General features: G+C 44.9%; 1 protein-coding gene across 4 annotated transcripts in view; it reads right to left on the bottom strand.

Annotated features, from left to right (window-relative positions):
• Positions 1-23,233, bottom strand: part of IGDCC4 (immunoglobulin superfamily DCC subclass member 4) — a 105,751-nt gene that overhangs the window by 33,650 nt on the left and 48,868 nt on the right. For 3 of the 4 annotated variants that reach the window (XM_056571727.1, XM_056571725.1, XM_056571728.1), the window contains exons 2-8: positions 22,743-23,033; positions 20,066-20,207; positions 11,560-11,693; positions 7,590-7,724; positions 6,923-7,078; positions 1,595-2,008; positions 1,337-1,501 (exon numbers count right to left, since the gene is read on the bottom strand). In XM_056571727.1, the coding sequence (XP_056427702.1) occupies positions 1,337-1,501; positions 1,595-2,008; positions 6,923-7,078; positions 7,590-7,724; positions 11,560-11,693; positions 20,066-20,207; positions 22,743-23,033 (1,437 nt within the window). Of the gene's footprint in view, positions 1-1,336; positions 1,502-1,594; positions 2,009-6,922; positions 7,079-7,589; positions 7,725-11,559; positions 11,694-20,065; positions 20,208-22,742; positions 23,034-23,233 lie in introns of those variants that run through there. The other variant, XM_056571729.1, reaches the window with a different exon arrangement.

Raw genomic sequence — 23,233 nt, 5'->3', positions numbered from 1 at the left:
TCTCAACCCGATCTAGACAGATCAAATCAGATGGTCGCGCTTGACCGCGTGAAGTTGTCTTCTACCTGGTCCTGGTATATCTATGCTCTCACCATGGTGGATCATTACACCAAGTGGGTTGTCGTGGTACCTGTCAAAGATCTCACAGCCAAAACAATGGCCCAGATGTTCTACTCTAAATGGGTGCAACCCCTTGGATGTCCTGAGTCTGTCCTAACTGACCGTGAAACAGCCTTTGAGGCCCAACTCCCTACTCACTATGTCAATCCCACGACTGCAGGAAACTCCGAACCAATGCCTATCACCCTCAGGGGAATGGGCTCTGTAAGCACATCGACCAAGTCTTTATCCATATGCTGCGAGCAGCCTCTGTGTCTACCTAGATCCCCATACACCATCCCATCAAGTGCCCATGGTAGTCAAGTGCCAGCCTTGTGCACAGAGTTATTGATTTTACACTCCAAACACACCAAAAAAAATCCTATTTAGTAATTCTTCCCTATTGGCAATTAATAGTCAATTTAAAGAAAATGTTTAATTAATAGCAAATAAAGCATGAATTATTTTCCTTAAAAAATAGTTTGTGGTTGTGTTCATACATTGGCCACGTTTCACCAAACTAAACAAAAAATGTTACCTGTCACCAAATATACAGTTCTAAACTAACTCAGACTATGTTCCCTTGCTACTCCTAACACCCCTCCAGCCCTTAAAAAAATTTCTGAGCTTTAAAAAGCTCTGTATCATACCTTTCTTCTTCCTCACATAGTACAATTTCCCAGCAGGATAAATTGGGTGTTTCCCTGCAGGCATGACATCACTGAAGCCTGCTGGGGGACTTCTTCCGCCCTCACATGGTTGCAGTGCTGTAATGAATAGAAGACCTAGGATCTGTGCAAGTTTCAGTCTGTTTTGCTATAAGTGAGGCTCTCCGGCAGCTTTCAGTCTGTGCAGCTTTCTGTGAGAATCTGTGGAGCGTTCACTTTCTGTGCAGCTGTTAATCAAGCTCAGTGCAGAGAAACACTTCCTAAATTTGGTCTCCTGCCAGGCCGGGAGGAGACCAAACTCACTGTATTAATTTTGACAGGGAACAGAACAGAGCCACCTAGTGGCTGTTTTTTATATTACATTTTAAACATGTTTATGTTGATAATTTTAAAACCAAGTGAACGGGAAAGTGTCTGCTAAATACACAAGGAACACTATATTAAAAGTTTTATTTGGTGACAGGTACTCTTTAACATAAATCCCCAGTCAAGATACAACTGTAAGACTCTGTTCACATTTGTGTTACGCACTCCATTCTGCCTGTTCTGACCAATAAATGTCTTCATACCGTCATCCAATGTCTGCACCACAAGAGGCTCTGAAGCTCGACTGGCTCCTTGCTGGGAATATGCGACAATGTAGAAGGTGTAACTGGTGCCAGGTTCCAGGTACCGCACTGTGAACTCTGTGGTGTTGTTATTAACTGCAAACTGATATTCTTCATTATTAGAACCTAAAAAGGATATATAGCAGGTTTAAGCATTCAAGACAAGCAGCATATATTATCAAAGAACAAATAGTGGGTTAAAAACCAAAGCAAACATACCACCCGTCTTGGCATAATGAAGAGAGAAAGCCACAACTCTTTCCCAGTTGCTCTCTGGTCTCTCCCATGCAACAGTTATAGTCTTGCTGGTTGTGGCCTGGGATTTCAAGGCTTGTGGTGGTCCAGGAAGACCTTCTTGGACTGTAACATGGAGCTTTGCAATAGCACAGATGCTTCCCAAAATATTCTCTGCCACACATTGGTAATAGCCAGCATCCTCGAGAGCAACCTGCGTGATGATCAGACTGCCCATGGGCTGTATCCTGACTCTGCCATTGGAGGGAAGAAGCACATGTCCATTTTTTAACCAGGAGATGGTGGGTTCTGGGTCACCTTCGGCTCTACAAACGAAGCGGGCAGTCCCTGCTCGTGCCCGCGTGATCGTCTCTGGTGGCTGAGTAATAACTGGAGGCACTGAAAACAGCACATGCAGATAGAAGAGAAAAAAGGCTTATATAACAAATCTATTTTAATACATGATATGTTCCTAATATGAGCTACCAAACTTATTCAACACTAAACTTATAGGGCAGGGGTACTCAACTACTTTTAGCATGGGTCCGCTTATCCAGCTCTTCCATCAAGTGAAGGTCCGAGCTGAACGCTAAGGCCTGATTTACACAAAGAGACCATACTGCCATGCAAAAATGATTATCCTAATAAGGCACGTGTAATAATAATGAGTGCTTTAGCCTTTTCTAGTCAGGTCTGGCCAATGCTAATTGAGCAGTCTGCATCCGTCTGTGTCATAGTGGAAGTGCTGGGAGCAGAGTGTTCCCTCTTAAAAGGGTTACTCCGCTCCATACTGTTCCGAACGCTCGATCCGGCGCCTGGAGCTTGTGACGTCGTAGCCCTGCCCCCTAACGATTTCACTCCTGCCACCTCAATGCAAGTCTAACTGCTGTCACGCCCCCTCCCATAGACTTGCATTGAGGGGGCAGGATATAACGTCATGGCCCCACCCCTCATGATGTCACGTCCTGCCCCCTGAGCTCCCGGCGCTGGCTCCAGCGTTTGGAACAGTTTGTTCCAAACGGTGAGCAGCGGAGTACCCCTTTAATGCTCAGAGATTTAGTATTTGTGTCTTAAAGGGGTTATCCAGTTAACACTTTTTTCTAACCAATGTGCCCAGGCTGTAATTTAAAACAAAAACATCTCTGTTCACCTCCCTTGTAACCTTTGGTATCAATGCCCCGTCTCCTTTGGTCAGCAGCAAGGCGGAGAGTAGGCATCGATATGAGAGGCTATGAGTGAGTGAGGATGGTAAGAAGAAGCTGTTTTTTTTTTTTTATTCAATTATAAAGCCTGGGCACATTGGTTAGAAAAATATTTTCACCACATAATCTCTTTAAAGGGAACCAATCAGAAGATTTTAGCATATATAGCACGTTGTCAAGCGTTATATATGCTAAAATCTGCTGATTGGTTCCCTTTAACCACTTAAGGACTTAGCCCATTTTCCTTTTTGTACTTTCATTTTTTCCTCCTCTCCTAAAAATCAACGCTTTCAATTTTGAACCTACAGACCCATATAAGGGCTTGTTTTTTGCGCCACCAATTGTACTTTGTAATGACAATAATTTAATAACAAAATCTACTGCAAACCCCCCAAAAATATATTTGTGCAGTGAAATAAAAAAAAAATTACTTTAAAACAATTAAAAGTACATGCACAGAAATAAGTATGTTTAAAATTGTCATCTTCTGACCCCTATAACTTTTTTTTTTTTTTTTACCGCATACAGGGCTATATGAGGGCTCATTTTTGGCGCCGTGGTCTGTAGTTTTTATCAGTACTATTTTTGTATTGATGGGACTTTAGACTGATTTTTTTTATGGTATATGAAGTGACCAAAAATGCACAATTTTAGACTTTGATATTTTTTTTACGTGTACGCCACTGACCGTGCAGTTTAGCTAACCTTATTTTGTAATATGAAGAAAAACAAAGGCACAGGGCAGGTTTCTTATGCAATATAGAGCAATTCTTTATTCAAGCCATAATAGAGCAGGATACAAAGTGACGCATTTCAGCTGGTTTAACAAACCTTACTTATACGGCTGGTATGATTAATGCTGGTTAAACCGGCTGAAACGCGTCACTTTGTATCCTGCTCTGTTATGGCTTGAATAAAGAATTGCTTTTTATTGCACAAGAAACCTGCGCTGGACCTCCGTTTTTCTTCATATTAACCGGTGTTGGTTCACACCTATCCGTCCGCAGGACTCTGGCTGAGAAGGTGATCATATGATTATTTTTTTTTTTTTTTATTACATTATTTTATAAAAAAAAAAAAAAAAAAAAAATGGGAAAAGGGGCATGATTTCAACTTTTAAGGGAAGGGGTTAATTCACTTTTATTCACTTTTTTTTTAGCCCCCATAGGAGGCTATACCATGCAATCTTCTGATTGCATATACTGATCAATGCTATGCCACAGCATACCATTGATCAGAGTTCTCAGCGCACTGCTGCTCTAGCCTGCATCTGAGGTTTGGAACAGCTGATAGCCGAACGGACAACAAGGAGGCAGGTGAGGACCCTCCCGTTGTCCAGTCAGCTGATCGGGACCCGTTATTTCACCGCGGATGTTCCCATCAGCTCCACTGGGCTAACTGACACCATTAACCCAGCACTTTAGACGTCGCGATCAAGTTTGATCGCAGCGTCTAAAAGGTAAATGCTGGGCATCGGCCTGATCGGCGGTGCCCGGCATTAGCGGTGGGTCATGGCTGCCCGTAGCATCCGGGACCCACCGGGTTTAGCCCGTTCTCCGCTCGTGAGAACAGTTTAAACCCTGTAAATGGGACCAGGGCGTACAGGTACACCCTTGGTCTTGGACGGGTTAAACATAATAAAATCGAAGCCAGTCTAACAAACACAAAATGCAATAGGGACCTAGCCTAAAAGGGGAAATAATTGACTTAATTATTTTTGGGGTATTCATTCACTACTTTATTAACCTTTTTCTATATAGTTTTATTTTTAACTGATTTATTCACTCACTTTCACATTTATTAACCTGGGGCTGGAGTAATCTAGGATCTGCCTTATCCCAGCAACCCTCTGTATGCAGATGACAGATTATATAAATGTAATGCACTATTAGCAGTGATCTCAGTACAGAGGATTGCTGGGGGGGGGGACACAGGTCATGTTCTCCCTCCTGTTCTGCAGGTCCCTGCTCTCCTGGAATCTGACAGTGACCAGCTGACTGCAGGAAGGAAGCTCCCTGTATATGGCCATCAGGGTCACATCGGGCTCTGTGTTTTGTGATTTATGTGACAAGGAGCTGATGGTTTCAGCTCCCTGCACTTCAGGAGGGTCGTGCTGACACACTGACATGACGACCTCTTTAATAGCAGATCGCTGTGCAAAAAAAAAAATATTTTGAAGTGCCACATACCATCCCCATCCTGACTGCTGCAGCCTCCCGGGCACTTCCCAGTGAGCTAGCAGAAGAATGAGCAGGGATTGGATGTGGAAAATCTCTGCCTCTTCTGATCTCCCGGTATCACTGCTCTACAAACAACTAGTGAGGTATGTGCCTTCCTCTCCCCTCCTCTGTCTGTCAGAAGCGCAGACTTCATGTCTGCTCAGCATCAGTGAGCGGACTGATGCTGTCATGCAGCAAGGGGTCCGGACTACTGGTCTGGATTTGGACCGCCGTCCGCCAGTTAATTTAGTAAGGCCCTAATCGGCCTAAATTTTTGCAAAGTCGCGGTGCACGGTGTTAGGGTCTATTCACAAGGCAGAAATTCAGAAGTGTGAATGGGAGTGCGGAATCCCATAGAAGTCTATGGGCTTTAATTTGAGGCGGAATTCCGCAAGCGAAAATTCTGCCGTGTGAATGGACCCTTAGCCGCATTTATTTGCCGGTGTCTTTCTTCATCGGCAAATCTAGTGGGAGTTTTGTGTGCATCTGTTTATATCAGTTATAGTGTCATCTTTATTAAAGGGGTACTCTGGCCCTAAGACATCTTATCCCCTATCCAAAGGATTGGGGATAAAATGTCTGATCGCGGGGGTCCCGCCGAAGCTTTGTGTCTGAAGACTCACGACCACAGGGCCGTAGTATCGTGATGTCATGACTCCGCCCCTTGTCTGACGCGGAGTCATAACGTCACGATACTCCAGCCCTGTGGTCGTGAGTCTTCAGACACGGAGCTATCGTCACTCCGTGCAGCTGAGACAGGTGAGTGCTGCATGAGAGATTGTGGGGTTCCTCAGCGGCGGGACCCCCGTGATCAGACATCTTATCTCCTCTCCTTTGGATAGGTGATAAGATGTCTTAGGGCCAGAGTACCCCTTTAAGTATAATCAGTATATCAATAAGGATAAAAAGCTATGTTTATCTAGCCAGTTTATTTAGTCCAGAGGAAGGAGAAAACAACATCTTAGAAGTAAATGGCAAAAGAAAAAATTCTCCTCATTCTGAAAATGACGAATATTTTCTGGATCAATTACCCATATGAAACAATGAGTAGATTATATTCTTCTAGAAATGTATATCCTGTGTGACTACCAAAAGGACCAGCGCACATATGCAGTGCAGAATTTAGTTTAGTGAAGTCCCCTGCTGAATAAAAGTAGAAAATAATTTGCAACAATGACCCTCAATAAATGAATAACACTAGATGACGTAAACACATGGGTAAAACAGTGTGAAAGAGGCATTTCACTATAAAGACGTATTTGAAACAAGATATATAGTGACATGGAGCACATCGATGGCATGTAGGGTTTATCAAGGATTAGAATGATAAAGCTGCTTTCTTCCATAACAGCGCCACACCTGTCCTTTTGTTGTGTGTGGTATTATACCTTTTCTCTATACATTTCAAAGTAACTCAGCTGCAATACCACACACAAACTGAGGACAAGAGTGGCACTATTTCTGGAAGAAACCAGCTGTATATTTCTATTCCTGGATAAAATTTAAGGCTGGGTTCACACTGCAGAATTTCTGGGCAGAATTTCTGCTGGCACTAGGACCGAGCAGACTGCATTGCTGCCCCCATAGACTGCAATGCATTTTTGGGTGGATCTTTTGGGAGATCTGCTCTGAAATGCATTGCCATCTATGGGGACCGCAATGTAGTCCGCGCAGTCCTAGTGCCGCCGGCTCCATCTCCAGCAGAAATTCTGCACAGAAATTCCACAGTGTGAACCTAGCCTAAAAGCCTCTATGTTTCAGACCAGTAACGTTCCAATTGGATACAGGAAGAGGATCAGAACACCCATTTATGCTCTTAGCGCCTGTCTTATAACCCATTTTGTAACTAGTTAATGTTTTATGATAAATGTTAAATCGCATTTTCTCATTACCAAGGACGTGGAGATGGGCTGAAACGGTGATAGAGTGCTGACTTTGTGGTTTCTTAGCTCTGCACACATAACCTCCAGCATGATGGGCCTGAACCTGCTGAATCAGAAGACTGGACTCTCCCAACAGGATGATGTCAAAGGAGATTGGTTTTCCATCTATAAAATACAAGATTCACAAGATTATGGCATCATGGATATGCTTCAATATTACACCACAGAGCAAGAATTTTAATAAATGCATCATTATAAAATTTAATATTAATTTGCAACATAAGCAAAGGGAAATAGAGTCTCCCAAACAGGGTGGTAGAACATGTAGAAATGGGGCACCTTGCCATAACCATCCCTAGCACTATAGTTTTACCAATTGGTTGTACAATCTTCCATTTTATACCTGTTTCTTTATTAGATAGGTTTGTTTTTCTTGTTACTTGTTTTGTTTCCATTTACCAGCGCAACATTTTAAATTTTTTTACCAAATAGGCTATTTACAACTTTCATCCAGTTTTGCTGCTTTTGCAATTTGTTATCTCAAAGCCTATGGCAATAAAAAAATTTAGTTTGGCCAACAAACTCAATTAAAATGTTGTAGAAAAAAATGTTTAGAAATCCCAGGCAGCAAATAAATAGATAAAATATCAAAACCGTCTGTATTTCCAATACGTACCTTGACGAGACCAGGAGACGACCGGTGTCACATTCCCTTCGGCTATACACTCCATTACTGCACTCTGACCCATGGCCACAGTCAGATTCTGCGGTGCTCTAACCATAGTAAGCTTATCAGGTAATGGTTTCCAGTCTGGAAATGGATATACACAAAAAATGCTGAGGAAGAGAATACAGACACAGAGCACAAATATACCACGTCCATATATTTCCAGAGAGCATATATACCATTCCATCATTTGTCTACTTCCAGAGACACCATAGCAATGAGTATGTGCAAATATTCTATATTCATTTACTAGCCGCATATACTCATAACAATAATGGCCCACATTGGCAAGAGTCAAATTTAATATAAACCATCTACCAAGATCATGAATCCATATGTAAACATAACCTAATTTCACAGCTGTATACATGTTTTATATACATAATATAATATACTAATATACTAATATACTTTGTATACTGCAATTTCTAGGTCCTAGTTTGCAGTCAATAAGTAAGAACACGCTTGTGTACATTCACATGCTGCAAACCTGTACACACCTAGTCCTGCTGAGAAATAGATGCACTTGTATCCTGTCAAAGCACTGCTCATCGAGCTAAATACATTATTGGTAACATCTTACTACAGCGGGGGGGTGGAAATTAAAACAAAAACTACTTGTCCAAGGGACTAAAGCGGAACACAATCTATTTGTCCCTCATGACGATCCACTTGTCCTGTAGATAAAATAAATTCAACCAAAAGTACGAAAATAAGGTCTTTATTAGATTCTGCACTTCCGTTTTTTCCTCCTTGTCCTATAATAGCCATAACTCTTATTTTTCCATCTACAGACCCATATTAGGTTTGTTTTTTTGCGGAGAAGTATACTCTGTAATGACACCTTTCATTTTTCCATAATTTATGCTCTGAAAAAAAATTTTTTTTTGTGAGGTGAAATAGAAAAAAAATGCAAATTTTGGGGTTTTCTTTTTTTCCATTAACCTTGTGGTCAAACTTACATATATATATATATATATATATATATATATATATATTTTGATACTTTAGGTCGCATGATTACACCAATACCAAATTTGTTTAGTTTCCGTCATGTTTTAATAATTACCGTATTTATCGGGGTATACCACGCACCGGCCTATAACACGCGCCCTCATTTTACCAAGGATATTTGGGTAAAAAAAGTTTTTTACCCAAATATCCTTGGTAAAATGAGGGTGCGTGTGTGTGCATGTGTATACCCCGATACACTGTTTCTGACCCCACAGAAGCCCTCAGGAAAGGCAGGGGGAGAGAGGCCGTCGCTGCCCGCTTCTTTCCCCCTGCCTCTCCTGGGGTCTAGAGCCCTGCTGCCACCGCTTCTCTCCCCCTGGCTATCGGCACCGCTGCCCCATTGCCTCCCCCATCCCCGGTTTTATAATTACCTGACTTCAACACGACGTCACTCGTCATTGCGCAGCGCAACACATAGCAACGACGCAGGAGACGCCACACCGGAGCCAGAAGCAGCACAGACCCGACCCCGGCAACAGGTAATTATAAAACCGGGGATGGGGGAGGCAATGGGTGTTTGGGTGTTTTTAAACTTTTATTAACTATTTTTTTTTTATATCCACTTTTTTTTGGGGGGGGAATCATTTAGATTCTTCATACAGATCAATGCAGTTCTATTGAATTCCATTTGATCTGTGTTCATTTGATTGAACCTGCTCAAGGCAGGCTCAATCAAATGCAGATCTATGGGGGCAGCCAAGGATGCAGAGTTAAGCCCTCCGGCTACCTCCACAGGGGATTGCGATCGCGATTGCGCTGCAGGGGGGCGATCCACCCTGCTAGACCACCAGGGATGGTTAAAAGATCCCTTTAGACACCGATGTCAACTTTGACAGCGGTGATCTAAAGGGTTAATAGCCGACCACGGCGATCGCTGCATGCCGGGCTATTAGCGGCGGCCCCCCGGCTACTGAAATCAGCCGGGGGCTGCTGAGTATGGAGTGTGCAGGAGTCAGGAGCTTGCTCCATGCACCCTGCATTACATGCAAGTCTGCATCCGCTCCCGCACCTCACACCGGCATTATGAAAAAAAAAAAAGGGGGGGGAAGTCGGTCTGGCCCTGCTTGCCCGATACAGGGCTAAATCTATTAAAAATTCACCTGCCTGCGCCAGGAACTACATGTCCCGGGCGTCGGGCGATAGGATTTCCACATCCCTGTACAGTGTCTCAGTCTGGAGTTCAGCTAAAAGAGCATTGTCTAGGATACACGTGTGTCTGCTTCTCAAGTGTGAGAAGAACTATCTATTTGTACAGATTTAACCTACATATTTATTTCAGATTTTTGACCTCCCTATTGAAGTAAATGGGGAAAATGAGCAGAAAATTTTAAAGCTAGAGACTTGAAGGAGTTATCCAGCAAGAGGAAAACAGAACTTAAAGGGGTATTCCAGGAAAAAACTTTTTTTTATATATCAACTGGCTCCAGTAAGTTAAACAGATTTGTAAATTACTTCTATTAAAAAATCTTAATCCTTTCAGTACTTATGAGCTTCTGAAGTTAAGGTTGTTCTTTTCTTTCTGATTGCCCTATGATGACACGTGGCTCGGGAAACACCCAGTTTAGAAGAGGTTTGCTATGGGGATTTGCTTCTAAACTGGGCGTTTCCCGAGACACGTGCCATCAGTGAGCACTTAGACAGAAAAGAACAACCTTAACTTCAGAAGCTCATAAGTACTGAAAGGATTAAGATTTTTTAATAGAAGTAATTTACAAATCTATTTAACTTTCTGGAGCCAGTTGATATATAAAACAAAGTTTTTTCCTGGATAACCCCTTTAATTTCTTCAAAAAACAGCACCACACCTGTCCGCAGGTTGTGTGTGGTATTACAGCTTGGCTCCATTCACTTTGATGGAACTGAGCTGAAAACCCCAATACCCGAATAACCCGAATAACCCCTTTAAAATCTGCACTGCGGGTCAATATGTACATGTAGCTTTTTTCCCAAAATGTGTGGGTCTTAAAATCTCATTCACCTTGCTGATACTTCAATACTCAAAAATAGCCTTAAAAGTTTTTCCACTGTTTGAATAAAATGTATCTGACCCCTAGGACCCCCACTAATTAGCAGAACGAAGATGCCAAAGTGCTTCAGTGCATGTTGTGCCCCCTAGGGACAGCTGTGCCTCGTACTGCAGCTTAGTACCAAACAGCTGCAGAACAAGTTACAGTCACACTTGTTGCACTTGCTAGAGTACCATGGCCCTTTCAATCTGCTAATATGGGTCATCAGTGTAGAAGTCCTAATAAAAACCTTTAAAGTGTATCCATCAGATCCAACAAAAAAACATTTTTTTTAATATATCACTCAGTACCTAATCCTGACCATGCACATCTAATTTTTATGTGTCTAGCACCTTTATTTATATTTTTATTACACTTTCAATTTAGCTCACTAGTCTGAATTCCTCTCAAGTGGGAGGGGGCGTGGCCTCACTATGCAGGTCTCCGCCCCTTTCCTCAGTATGCTGTCTGCTCACATCTCCTCTAGCATTAGCAAAACCACAACTCCCAGCTTGTCCTCACTGACAGTAGCGGGACACAAGCTGACAGTGGGAGGATTTTTCCTCCAGCTATGAGCCCTGCGCTCACAGCTGTCAATCAAGGAAGTGTGTCCATGACATAGGTGATGATGCATGGACACAGCAGGACTAGTATGTGTCCAAGCAGGCAGGGGGGGGGGGCAGTTGTATGACTGGCTTTTTCAGTATGAAATACAGAAAATTTTCTAATGAAAGCAACTGCAAAACCTATTGGTTTTGCATGCTTTACAACATATCAAAAGTTTTTGTATCTGACAGTTCCCATTTAAGGATTTAACTTTTCATTTCCACAGATATTTAAACAATATACAATACCATTTCCATTTTTCAATATAAGGAATAAAATAAGCATGAAATTACCTTTTCTCACAGACAGCAGAGCTTCGTTGCTATATCTAATACTCAGCGTGTTGGCAGCCACACAGCGGTATAACCCCTCATCTTCCTGCTGCACCCCAATGATCTGCAGGATACCAGAAGGAAGGATGATGATCCTGAAACATAACACAGAATGTCTGGCAGTCAAGGCAGAGGCCTTCGGGTTCAGCTATACCCTGCATTAGTGAAGCCCACGCCATAACACTGATGTCATTTGTGGCCAAATTTAACTTCATTTATAGGATCTAAAGATAAAGACTGTAACAGCAGAACACTTAGGAAGATGCCATGCTTCCAGTAACTTACTTGGCTAGCCAACCGATAAGAAACCATGCCAGCCTACAAGTCATCAAGCCAGTAATACAATGTGTCATCATTCCAAACCAAGATTGTGCCATCCTTCCAGGAATTGTGACAGCCGCCGGTAACATACTGTGCCAATCCTCCAACAGTAATCTATGCCATCCAACCAGAATTACATTATACAAATCTTCCCGTAATCTATATCACAACCCCTCCAGTAAAGCGCACCACTCAATCCCTCCATATAAGTGTACCTCCAGCAATAACATTCACAGTATTCCTACAGTTTCCATAATTCCTCTGCACTGTGTAGTAGTTGTATTAGGGACAGGAGGGCAGTAATGCTTACGCAGGGCTTTAGTGCCCCATTGCCCTTCACATATACGCAACCATATTTTGGCTGCCATATTCAGACTTGGACTTTTATTAAGGCTATGTTCACATAAGTGGTTGGAGCTCCATTTGCTGATTCCATTGAAATGATGGGACTATAGCAGAGAGAAAAATCCTCTGGATGTTGGCATCCAGGGTGACACACAATCACTGATGTCCCTGCCTCACACCAAGTTCAAAGTCCAGGGAAAAGAAATCCAGCACATGAGGAAATAGTCCCAAAAAATCTAAATGATTTATTTAATGCATACAGAGATTAAAAATCAGTGATGCAGATCCCCCCCCCCCCCCCAAAAAAAAAAAACTGGCACATTTCGAACAATTTGTCCTTAGTCCGAAGGACACATCATTGACTATGACTAAGGGCACATTGTCCGAAACGCGTCAGTCATTTTTTTTTGGATCTTTATTGCCAATTTTTTTTATCTTTGCATGCATTGAATAAAGAATTTCGATTTTGTTTTGACTCTTTCCTTGTGAGCTGGATCTTCCTTTCCTTGCTAAAGTAAAATGTTAAAAAAAATTGTTACAGTTACATAACAAATATGTTTTTGTTTTTTCTTTCTATCTGAAATCTTTTTATGCACTTTTTTAACAAAACTTTTTGGCATTTTCAGTATGTTTTACGGCATTTATGCAAATCAGGTCTTTTGCTTGCAATTTTCATTTCATGTGCACATTTACATGCAAAACATATGCCAAAAATACATCAACACCTGCTGAAAATCCACACAAAAGAATGTTTTTTTGGACGTTAAACTGTTCTATTATGTCCAAAATAAGAACCGTGAACTTTTTTTTGTACAGCTGTAATGCATATGGTTGTAAAAAACAAATTACTTGTGGACTGTCAAGTATTATCTTATTGAATTTAATGGCTGTTTAATGCCTCAAAATTTACTTAAAAAACTACATTATGGGAGAGATTTATCAAAACCTGTGTAGAGAAAGAGTGGAGCAGTTGCTCATAACTGTCACGATGCCGGCAGGCAGGTAGTGGATCCTCTGTGCCAGAGAGGGATTGGCGTGGACCGTGCTAGTGGATCGGTTCTAAGTCACTACTGGTTTTCACCAGAGCCTGCCGCAAAGCGGGATGGTCTTGCTGCGGCGGTAGTGACCAGGTCGTATCCACTAGCAACGGCTCAACCTCTCTGACTGCTGAAGATAGGCGCGGTACAAGGGAGTAGACAGAAGCAAGGTCGGACGTAGCAGAAGGTCGGGGCAGGCAGCAAGGATCGTAGTCGGGGGCAACGTCAGGAGGTCTGGAACACAGGCTAGGAACACACAAGGAAACGCTTTCACTGGCACAATGGCAACAAGATCCGGCGAGGGAGTGAAGGGGAAGTGAGGTATAAATAGGGAGTGCACAGGTGAACACACTAATTGGAACCACTGCGCCAATCAGCGGCGCAGTGGCCCTTTAAATCGCAGAGACCCGGCGCGCGCGCGCCCTAGGGAGCGGGGCCGCGCGCGCCGGGACAGGACAGACGGGGAGCGAGTCAGGTACGGGAGCCGGGATGCGCATCGCGAGCGGGCGCTACCCGCATCGCGAATCGCATCCCGGCTGGAGACGGTATCGCAGCGCACCGGGTCAGTGGAGCTGCCCGGAGCGCTGCGGTAGCGAGAGAGAAGCGAGCGCTCCGGGGAGGAGCGGGGACCCGGAGCGCTCGGCGTAACAGTACCCCCCCCCCTTGGGTCTCCCCCTCTTCTTAGAGCCTGAGAACCTGAGGAGCAGACTTTTGTCTAGGATGTTGTCCTCAGGTTCCCAGGATCTCTCTTCAGGTCCACAGCCCTCCCAATCCACCAAAAAGAACCTTTTTCCTCTGACCGTCTTGGAGGCCAGTATCTCTTTCACTGAGAAGACGTCAGAAGAACCGGAGACAGGAGTGGGAGAAACTAACTTGGGAGAGAAACGGTTGATGATGAGTGGTTTAAGAAGAGAGACATGAAAGGCATTAGGAATACGGAGAGAAGGAGGAAGAAGAAGTTTGTAAGAGACAGGATTAATTTGGCACAAGACTTTGAAAGGACCAAGATAGCGTGGACCCAGTTTGTAACTGGGGACACGAAAGCGGACATATTTAGCGGAGAGCCATACCTTGTCTCCGGGAGCAAAAATGGGGGGAGCTCTTCTTTTCTTATCGGCAAACTTTTTCATGCGAGATGAAGCCTGTAAAAGAGAATCTTGGGTCTCTTTCCATATGGTGGAAAGATCACGAGTCACTTCATCTACAGCGGGCAAACCAGAGGGCAAGGGAGTAGGGAGGGGGGGAAGAGGGTGACGGCCGTACACCACGAAAAATGGGGATTTGGAGGAAGATTCAGAGACTCTAAAGTTATACGAGAATTCGGCCCATGGTAGAAGATCTGCCCAATCATCCTGGCGGGAGGAAACAAAATGTCGTAAATAATCACCCAAGACCTGGTTAATTCTTTCTACTTGTCCATTGGATTGAGGATGATATGCAGAAGAAAAGTTTAATTTAATCTTGAGTTGTTTACAGAGAGCCCTCCAGAATTTTGACACGAATTGGACGCCTCTATCCGAGACTATGTGTGTGGGCAACCCGTGAAGTCGAAAAATGTGTACAAAAAATTGTTTAGCCAACTGAGGCGCTGAAGGAAGACCAGGAAGAGGGATGAAATGTGCCATCTTGGAGAATCGATCAACGACCACCCAAACAACAGTGTTGCCACGGGATGGGGGTAGGTCTGTAATAAAATCCATACCAATCAGAGACCAAGGCTGTTCGGGGACAGGCAGAGGATGAAGAAAACCAGCGGGCTTCTGGCGAGGAGTCTTATCCCGGGCACAGACAGTGCAGGCTCGCACAAAGTCCACGACATCCGTCTCCAGAGTCGGCCACCAATAGAAGCGAGAGATGAGTTGCACAGATTTCTTGATGCCTGCATGACCTGCGAGATGGGAGGAGTGACCCCATTTGAGGATTCCGAGGCGTTGGCGTGGAGAGACGAAGGTCTTTCCTGGAGGAGTTTGCCTGATGGAGGCTGGAGAAGTGGAAATCAGGCAGTCAGGAGGAATGATGTGTTGCGGAGAGAGTTCAACTTCCGAGGCATCCGAGGAACGAGAGAGAGCATCGGCCCTAATGTTCTTATCGGCAGGCCGAAAGTGAATTTCAAAATTAAATCGGGCAAAGAACAGAGACCACCTGGCCTGGCGAGGATTCAGCCGTTGGGCAGACTGGAGATAGGAGAGGTTCTTGTGATCGGTGTAAATAATAACTGGAAATCTTGATCCCTCCAGCAGATGCCTCCATTCCTCAAGTGCTAATTTAATGGCTAGAAGCTCTCGATCCCCGATGGAGTAGTTCCTCTCCGCCGGAGAGAAGGTCCTAGAAAAAAAACCACAAGTAACAGCATGCCCGGAAGAATTTTTTTGTAGAAGGACCGCTCCAGCTCCTACAGAGGAGGCATCAACCTCCAATAGGAAGGGTTTAGATGGGTCAGGTCTGGAGAGCACGGGAGCCGAAGAAAAGGCAGACTTGAGCCGTTTAAAGGCGTCTTCCGCTTGAGGAGGCCAAGACTTGGGATTGGCATTTTTTTTGGTTAAAGCCACGATAGGGGCCACAACGGTAGAAAAATGTGGAATAAATTGCCTGTAATAATTGGCGAACCCCAAAAAACGTTGGATAGCACGGAGTCCGGAGGGGCGTGGCCAATCTAAGACGGCAGAGAGTTTGTCTGGATCCATTTGTAGTCCCTGGCCAGAGACCAAGTATCCTAGGAAAGGAAGAGATTGGCATTCAAACAGACATTTCTCTATCTTGGCATAAAGTTGATTGTCACGAAGTCTCTGAAGAACCATACGGACATGCTGGCGGTGTTCTTCTAGATTGGCAGAAAAAATCAGGATATCGTCCAGATATACAACAACACAGGAGTATAAGAGATCACGAAAAATTTCATTAACAAAGTCTTGGAAGACGGCAGGGGCGTTGCACAGGCCAAAGGGCATGACCAGATACTCAAAGTGTCCATCTCTAGTGTTAAATGCCGTTTTCCATTCATCCCCCTCTCTGATGCGGATGAGATTATAAGCACCTCTTAAGTCCAGTTTGGTAAAGATGTGGGCACCTTGGAGGCGATCAAAGAGTTCAGAGATGAGGGGTAGGGGGTAGCAGTTCTTTACCGTGATTTTATTAAGACCGCGGTAGTCAATGCAAGGACGTAGAGAGCCATCTTTTTTGGACACAAAGAAAAATCCGGCTCCGGCAGGAGAGGAGGATTTACGGATAAAGCCTTTTTTTAAATTTTCCTGGATGTACTCCGACATAGCAAGAGTCTCTGGGGCGGACAGAGGATAGATTCTGCCCCGGGGTGGAGTAGTGCCCGGGAGGAGGTCAATAGGACAATCATAAGGCCTGTGAGGAGGTAGAGTCTCAGCTTGTTTTTTGCAAAAAACATCCGCAAAGTCCATATAGGCCTTAGGGAGACCGGTTACAGGGGGAACCACAGAGTCACGGCAAGGGGTACTGGGAACCGGTTTTAGGCAGTCCTTGAAACAAGAGGGCCCCCAACTCTTGATCTCCCCAGTGGACCAATCCAGGGTTGGGGAATGGAGTTGAAGCCAGGGTAGTCCAAGGAGGATTTCGGAAGTGCAATTGGGGAGGACCAAAAATTCAATCTTCTCGTGATGAGGTCCGATGCACATTAGGAGGGGCTCCGTACGGAAACGTATGGTACAGTCCAATCTTTCATTGTTTACACAATTGATGTAGAGGGGTCTGGCGAGACTGGTCACTGGGATGTTGAACCTGTTGACGAGAGAGGCCAAAATAAAATTTCCTGCAGATCCGGAATCCAAGAAGGCCATAGTAGAGAAGGAGAAGGCAGAGGCAGATATCCGCACAGGCACAGTAAGACGTGGAGAAGCAGAGTAGACATCAAGGACAGTCTCACCTTTGTGCGGAGTCAGCGTACGTCTTTCCAGGCGGGGAGGACGGATAGGACAATCCTTCAGGAAGTGTTCGGTACTGGCACAGTACAGGCAGAGATTCTCCATGCGGCGTCGTGTCCTCTCTTGAGGTGTCAGGCGAGACCGGTCGACCTGCATAGCCTCCACGGCGGGAGGCACAGGAACGGATTGCAGGGGACCAGAGGAGAGAGGAGCCGGGGAGAAAAAACGCCTTGTGCGAACAAAGTCCATATCCTGGCGGAGCTCCTGACGCCTTTCGGAAAAACGCATGTCAATGCGAGTGGCAAGATGGATGAGTTCATGTAGGTTAGCAGGGATTTCTCGTGCGGCCAGAACATCTTTAATGTTGCTGGATAGGCCTTTTTAAAGGTCGCGCAGAGGGCCTCATTATTCCAGGATAATTCTGAAGCAAGAGTACGGAATTGTACGGCGTACTCGCCAACGGAAGAATTACCCTGGACCAGGTTCAACAGGGCAGTCTCAGCAGAAGAGGCTCGGGCAGGTTCCTCAAAGACACTTCGAATTTCCGAGAAGAAGGAGTGTATAGAGGCAGTGACGGGGTCATTGCGGTCCCAGAGCGGTGTGGCCCATGACAGAGCTTTTCCAGACAGAAGGCTGACTACGAAAGCCACCTTAGACCTTTCAGTAGGAAACTGGTCCGACATCATCTCCAAGTGCAGGGAACATTGGGAAAGAAAGCCACGGCAGAATTTAGAGTCCCCATCAAATTTATCCGGCAAGGATAGTCGTAGACCAGAAGCGGCCACTCGCTGCGGAGGAGGTGCAGGAGCTGGCGGAGGAGATGATTGCTGAAGCTGTGGTAGTAGCTGCTGTAGCATCACGGTCAGTTGAGACAGCTGTTGGCCTTGTTGCGCTATCTGTTGTGACTGCTGGGCGACCACCGTGGTGAGGTCGGCGACAACTGGCAGAGGAACTTCAGCGGGATCCATGGCCGGATCTACTGTCACGATGCCGGCAGGCAGGTAGTGGATCCTCTGTGCCAGAGAGGGATTGGCGTGGACCGTGCTAGTGGATCGGTTCTAAGTCACTACTGGTTTTCACCAGAGCCCGCCGCAAAGCGGGATGGTCTTGCTGCGGCGGTAGTGACCAGGTCGTATCCACTAGCAACGGCTCAACCTCTCTGACTGCTGAAGATAGGCGCGGTACAAGGGAGTAGACAGAAGCAAGGTCGGACGTAGCAGAAGGTCGGGGCAGGCAGCAAGGATCGTAGTCGGGGGCAACGGCAGGAGGTCTGGAACACAGGCTAGGAACACACAAGGAAACGCTTTCACTGGCACAATGGCAACAAGATCCGGCGAGGGAGTGAAGGGAAGTGAGGTATAAATAGGGAGTGCACAGGTGAACACACTAATTGGAACCACTGCGCCAATCAGCGGCGCAGTGGCCCTTTAAATCGCAGAGACCCGGCGCGCGCGCGCCCTAGGGAGCGGGGCCGCGCGCGCCGGGACAGGACAGACGGGGAGCGAGTCAGGTACGGGAGCCGGGATGCGCATCGCGAGCGGGCGCTACCCGCATCGCGAATCGCATCCCGGCTGGAGACGGTATCGCAGCGCACCGGGTCAGTGGAGCTGCCCGGAGCGCTGCGGTAGCGAGAGAGAAGCGAGCGCTCCGGGGAGGAGCGGGGACCCGGAGCGCTCGGCGTAACAATAACAACCAATCAGATCGCTTCTTTCATTTTTCAGAGGCCTTTTTAAAAGTGAAAGAAGCAATCTGATTGGTTGCTATGGGCAACTGCACCACTCTTTCTCTACACAGGTTCTGATGAATCTCCCCTTATATTATAATACACTCTATACACACACTGCACAATTTATCCCATTTTTTTCTAAACAAGGTGCCTCCTGCTGTTGCAAAACTACAACTGTACTATAGTTACACCCCTGCATATATTGTATACATATACTTTGTACCAGACATCCAGTGCTTCCAATTAAAATAGTTTTTTTTAATATGAATACCGTAGTAATATGTTTTGCGTAATTACATTATAAAACCCATCCCACTAATAAACTACACCATCCCTACTGGGTAACACACAACAGTCCCAAATTAATACTATTTTACACCAGCTAGTCAGACACATCATGACAGTCAGATCGGTAGGGGTCGAGAAGTTGGTACAAAAATTAATTGAGGTTTTATGACTAATACACATTTTTGGTCCCTCACACCCTAGAAAGGAATGACAATTATGGAACCCTATAAGTGAGAACCGTTTGCAGCCAACTCTTCCCTAAAAACAGGGATAGATGAAATCATGGACAATTTCCCTCTTATAAACTGATGGTATGTTACTAGTACAGTACATGCCAACATATTTTTCTGGGACCCAACAGATCCTGATAATGGAGAGCGGGCAGCATTGACTTAGCACTCTGGCCCCATTACAGTCTTTCCTTGGTTATCCTCTGAATAGGGCTAGCTGCAGTCCCTGCATGGCCCAGTAGCTAAGGGGGGGGGGGGGGGGTTGTCGCTGTGCAACAATAAAACAATAGATAGGGGTTCCAGAGGTTGGAGCCTTAGGCCATGTTCACGTGTCGGAATGTCCGCATGGAAATCTCTGTGCAGACATTCCGGAGACTGCTGGCACATTATATGTTGGCGCTAGTGGGACTCTGCTGCAGCGAAATTTCTGTGCAGAATTCCAAGTGGAATTCCGCGTGGAAATTCTGTGGTTTGAACATAGCCTTACAGATCATTAAGTAAAGGGAAATCCTAGTGATACACCATCAATTTATAAGATTAGGATACCCTAATAAGATCACTTGGGGTGCAAGCTACTGATCAGTCTGCCAACTGCCAATTGTTACATTTCTATTAGTCCTGATTACTTACCTGTTGCTAGAAGGTAGAGGAACCTGGTCTTTTTGCCAAGTGATCTGTGGTGTCGGAGACCCATTGATGCCACACTCAAAAATTGCCAAGCCATTTTCCAATACGACCTGAGGTTCAGGGTGCAGGTGAAAAGGAGACAGCCCTTTACAGACACAGAACAATACAATGAAATACATGTCTCATGGGATGTGAGTAAATTAAAGGAGTACTCCGGTGGAAAACTTTTTTTTTTTTTTTTAAATCAACTGGTGCCAGAAAATGTAACAGATTTGTAAATTACTTCTATTAAAACATCTTAATCCTTCCAGTACTTATTAGCTGATGAATACTACAGAGGAAATTATTTTCTTTTTGGAACACAGAGCTCTCTGCTGAATCACGAGCACAGTGCTCTCTGCTGACATCTCTGTCCATTTTAAGAACTGTCCAGAGTAGGAGAAAATCCCCATAGCAAACACATGCTGCTCTGGACAGTTCCTAAAATGGAGAGAGATGTCAGCAGAGAGCACTGTGGTCATTGCAAAAGGAAAATAATTTCCTCTGTAGTATTCAACTGGAAGGATTAAGAATTTTTGAAAGAAGTAATTTACAAATCTGTTTAACTTTCTGGCACCAGTTGATTTAAAAAAAATAAAAAAAAATAAAAAGTTTTCCACCGGAGTACCCCTTTAAGGCTATGTTCACACAGTGTAAATCAGAACAAAAAAACTGCTGTAAAATAGGTATAAAAAGTGGATGTTTTTTAATTTAATAATGTGTTAGTGTCAGTGTCAATTTCACCTCCCTATAATGTACGGAGCTGCACACCTCAGCAGTTAGGGCGTAGGGAGAGAAGATAGACTGTACCTTTGTTTATTGCAGCCACAGTTCATAAAATTATATTGCCCTTGTTTCTAACCCAGTCGAATAGTCGGAGAGGCCGGCCAAGTGGCATCGGTACGCCTCCTCCCCGCCCTGTCCCACACAATTGACTTACAGGTCTCCATGCTGGGAGCAAGTCAGGGCGGGGAGGAGGCATGCCGCTGCAACTTGGCCAGCCTCTCTGACTGTTCGGCTGGATTCGAAATTAGCGCCGAAATAAGTTTATGAACTGCGGGCACCCTAGATAAAGGTACAGTCTTTCTTATCTCTCTATGCTCTAACCCAGTGGTCTTCAACCTGCGGACCTCCAGATGTTTCAAAACTACAACTCCCAGCATGCCCGGACAGCCGATGGCTGTCCGGGCATGCTGGGAGTTGTAGTTTTGAAACATCTGGTGGTCCGCCGGTTGAAGACCACTGCTCTAACCTCATATGGAGGTGATAAATGCACTTATTTAAAATAAAAAAATCCTCCAACAAATAAACTCATTCTGCCAACATGGCTTTATCAACTTGAACAGAACAACTTGAGGTCTTATGCACTCATTTCTTTATTTATGTAGACTACTTCTGCTGTGCACTTCGGTTCAATTCTGCAGCATGCCAGTGGTTTTTGCTGCAGATTTTCTATACAATGAAGGGGCAAAATCATCATTGGCGCTGCGTAGCATTCCCACAGAATGAGCATTTTACTGTAATGCTAAATTTTTGCTGATTTCAAAATAGAATCTGTCCAGGTGATGGTTGTGATTATACAGTCAGTGGGTGAGTATTAGGGATAAACTCCCCTAAATGTTAAACATACACAAACCCTTACTGTATAATCCTGCCCATCGCCTGATAGTTCCTCCATTAGTAAAATGAAGTTCACACCCACATATCTCCGAGTGCATATCAAGGTGGGTGATCGGTACACCCTCTCTTTAAGGTACTACTATTTGGTTTTATTAAAGAGAATCTGTTACCTCTCTACCAGGTACACATATGCAGATCTAAGCAGATAGGTGCTAGGGGGATAAAATTAACCCTACCTTTTAGTTTAGCTCCTCCCTTCTCTAACTGATTGACATACACAGGGCTGGAAGCCAAGCTTTGTACATGAATAATGTAAGGCATGGTGGGAGTTGGAGAGAGGAGGCATTGCTCTTACTCAATACCGCCAGTTTTATAGCTTTACAAAAAGGGAACAGCAAAACTAAAGGTATGGTTAAACGGGTATTCCGGGCAAAAACATTTTATCCCCTATCCAAAGGAGCCCCCGCGATCTCCCTGCAGCACCCGCATTCTATGCGGGTGCTGAATCTCCAGTTTCGGAAACCTCCGGGTTTCCAGGACTGGGAACGTGACGTCCCGCATGCCCCCTCCATTCATGTCTATGGGAGGGGGCGTGACGGCCGTCACGCCCCCTCCCATAGACATGAATGGAGGGGGTGTGGCGTGACGTCTCCAGTCCCGGAAACCTGGAGGTTTCCGAAACTGGAGATTCAGAACCCGCATTTAATGGGGGTGCTGCAGGGAGATCGCGGGGGATCTCAGAAGCGGGCCCCCCACGATCAGACATTTTATCCCCTATCCTTTGGATAAGGGATAAAATGTTTTTGCCCGGAACACCCCTTTAATTATATCCCCCTAGTACCCATTTGCTGGGAACTGTATTTCTGTACCTGTTACAGAGCTGACAGATTACCTATACACCCAAGCTACAACTTGAGATAGTACTCCAATATTCTAATATTGTTAACATATAGTAATAGTACTATATCTGATACTGACACATGTAATTGTCATAGTAAGTGTCTAGATATAAAATACTCACCTGCCAATCTGACTGTGCCTGTTCTGCCCTGCAAAACTCCAAAGGAGTTTCTGATGGTGCAGAAGTAGCTACCCTCGATGCTTGCTCTTTTTCCCTGCGATATTACAAGCGATCCATCAAGAAGCACATTGAAGTCTTCTGTGGTTAGTTGCTCTCCATCCTTCCACCAGGTGACATTACCGGACACCTCTGTGTCATCAAGGTCACAATGCAAGATGGCTTCCTGACCTGGCAGGAGAGTTGTATCTGTGGGGCCAGGACGGCAGCCAAGGTCTAGCCAGGTGCCTTCTCCTACAACAAAGAGACAAGAAACAACAATTAACACTATTATTCAGACAAACTAAGATGCGCCATAAGAATGCTTTAACATAAGGGCTAAAACATTTTAGTTGCCATAATCTGTCACTTTAGTAGGAAGCGAGTTTGGGACACCTATGCAGGGGCTTTACATTTTGGATGAGCATTGAAGGGCGCAACAATGTACAACCAAC

This window comes from Hyla sarda, chromosome 4 (assembly GCF_029499605.1).
Source record: "Hyla sarda isolate aHylSar1 chromosome 4, aHylSar1.hap1, whole genome shotgun sequence".
NCBI lineage: Eukaryota > Metazoa > Chordata > Amphibia > Anura > Hylidae > Hyla > Hyla sarda.
This window is presented reverse-complemented; position numbering and strand designations above follow the sequence as displayed.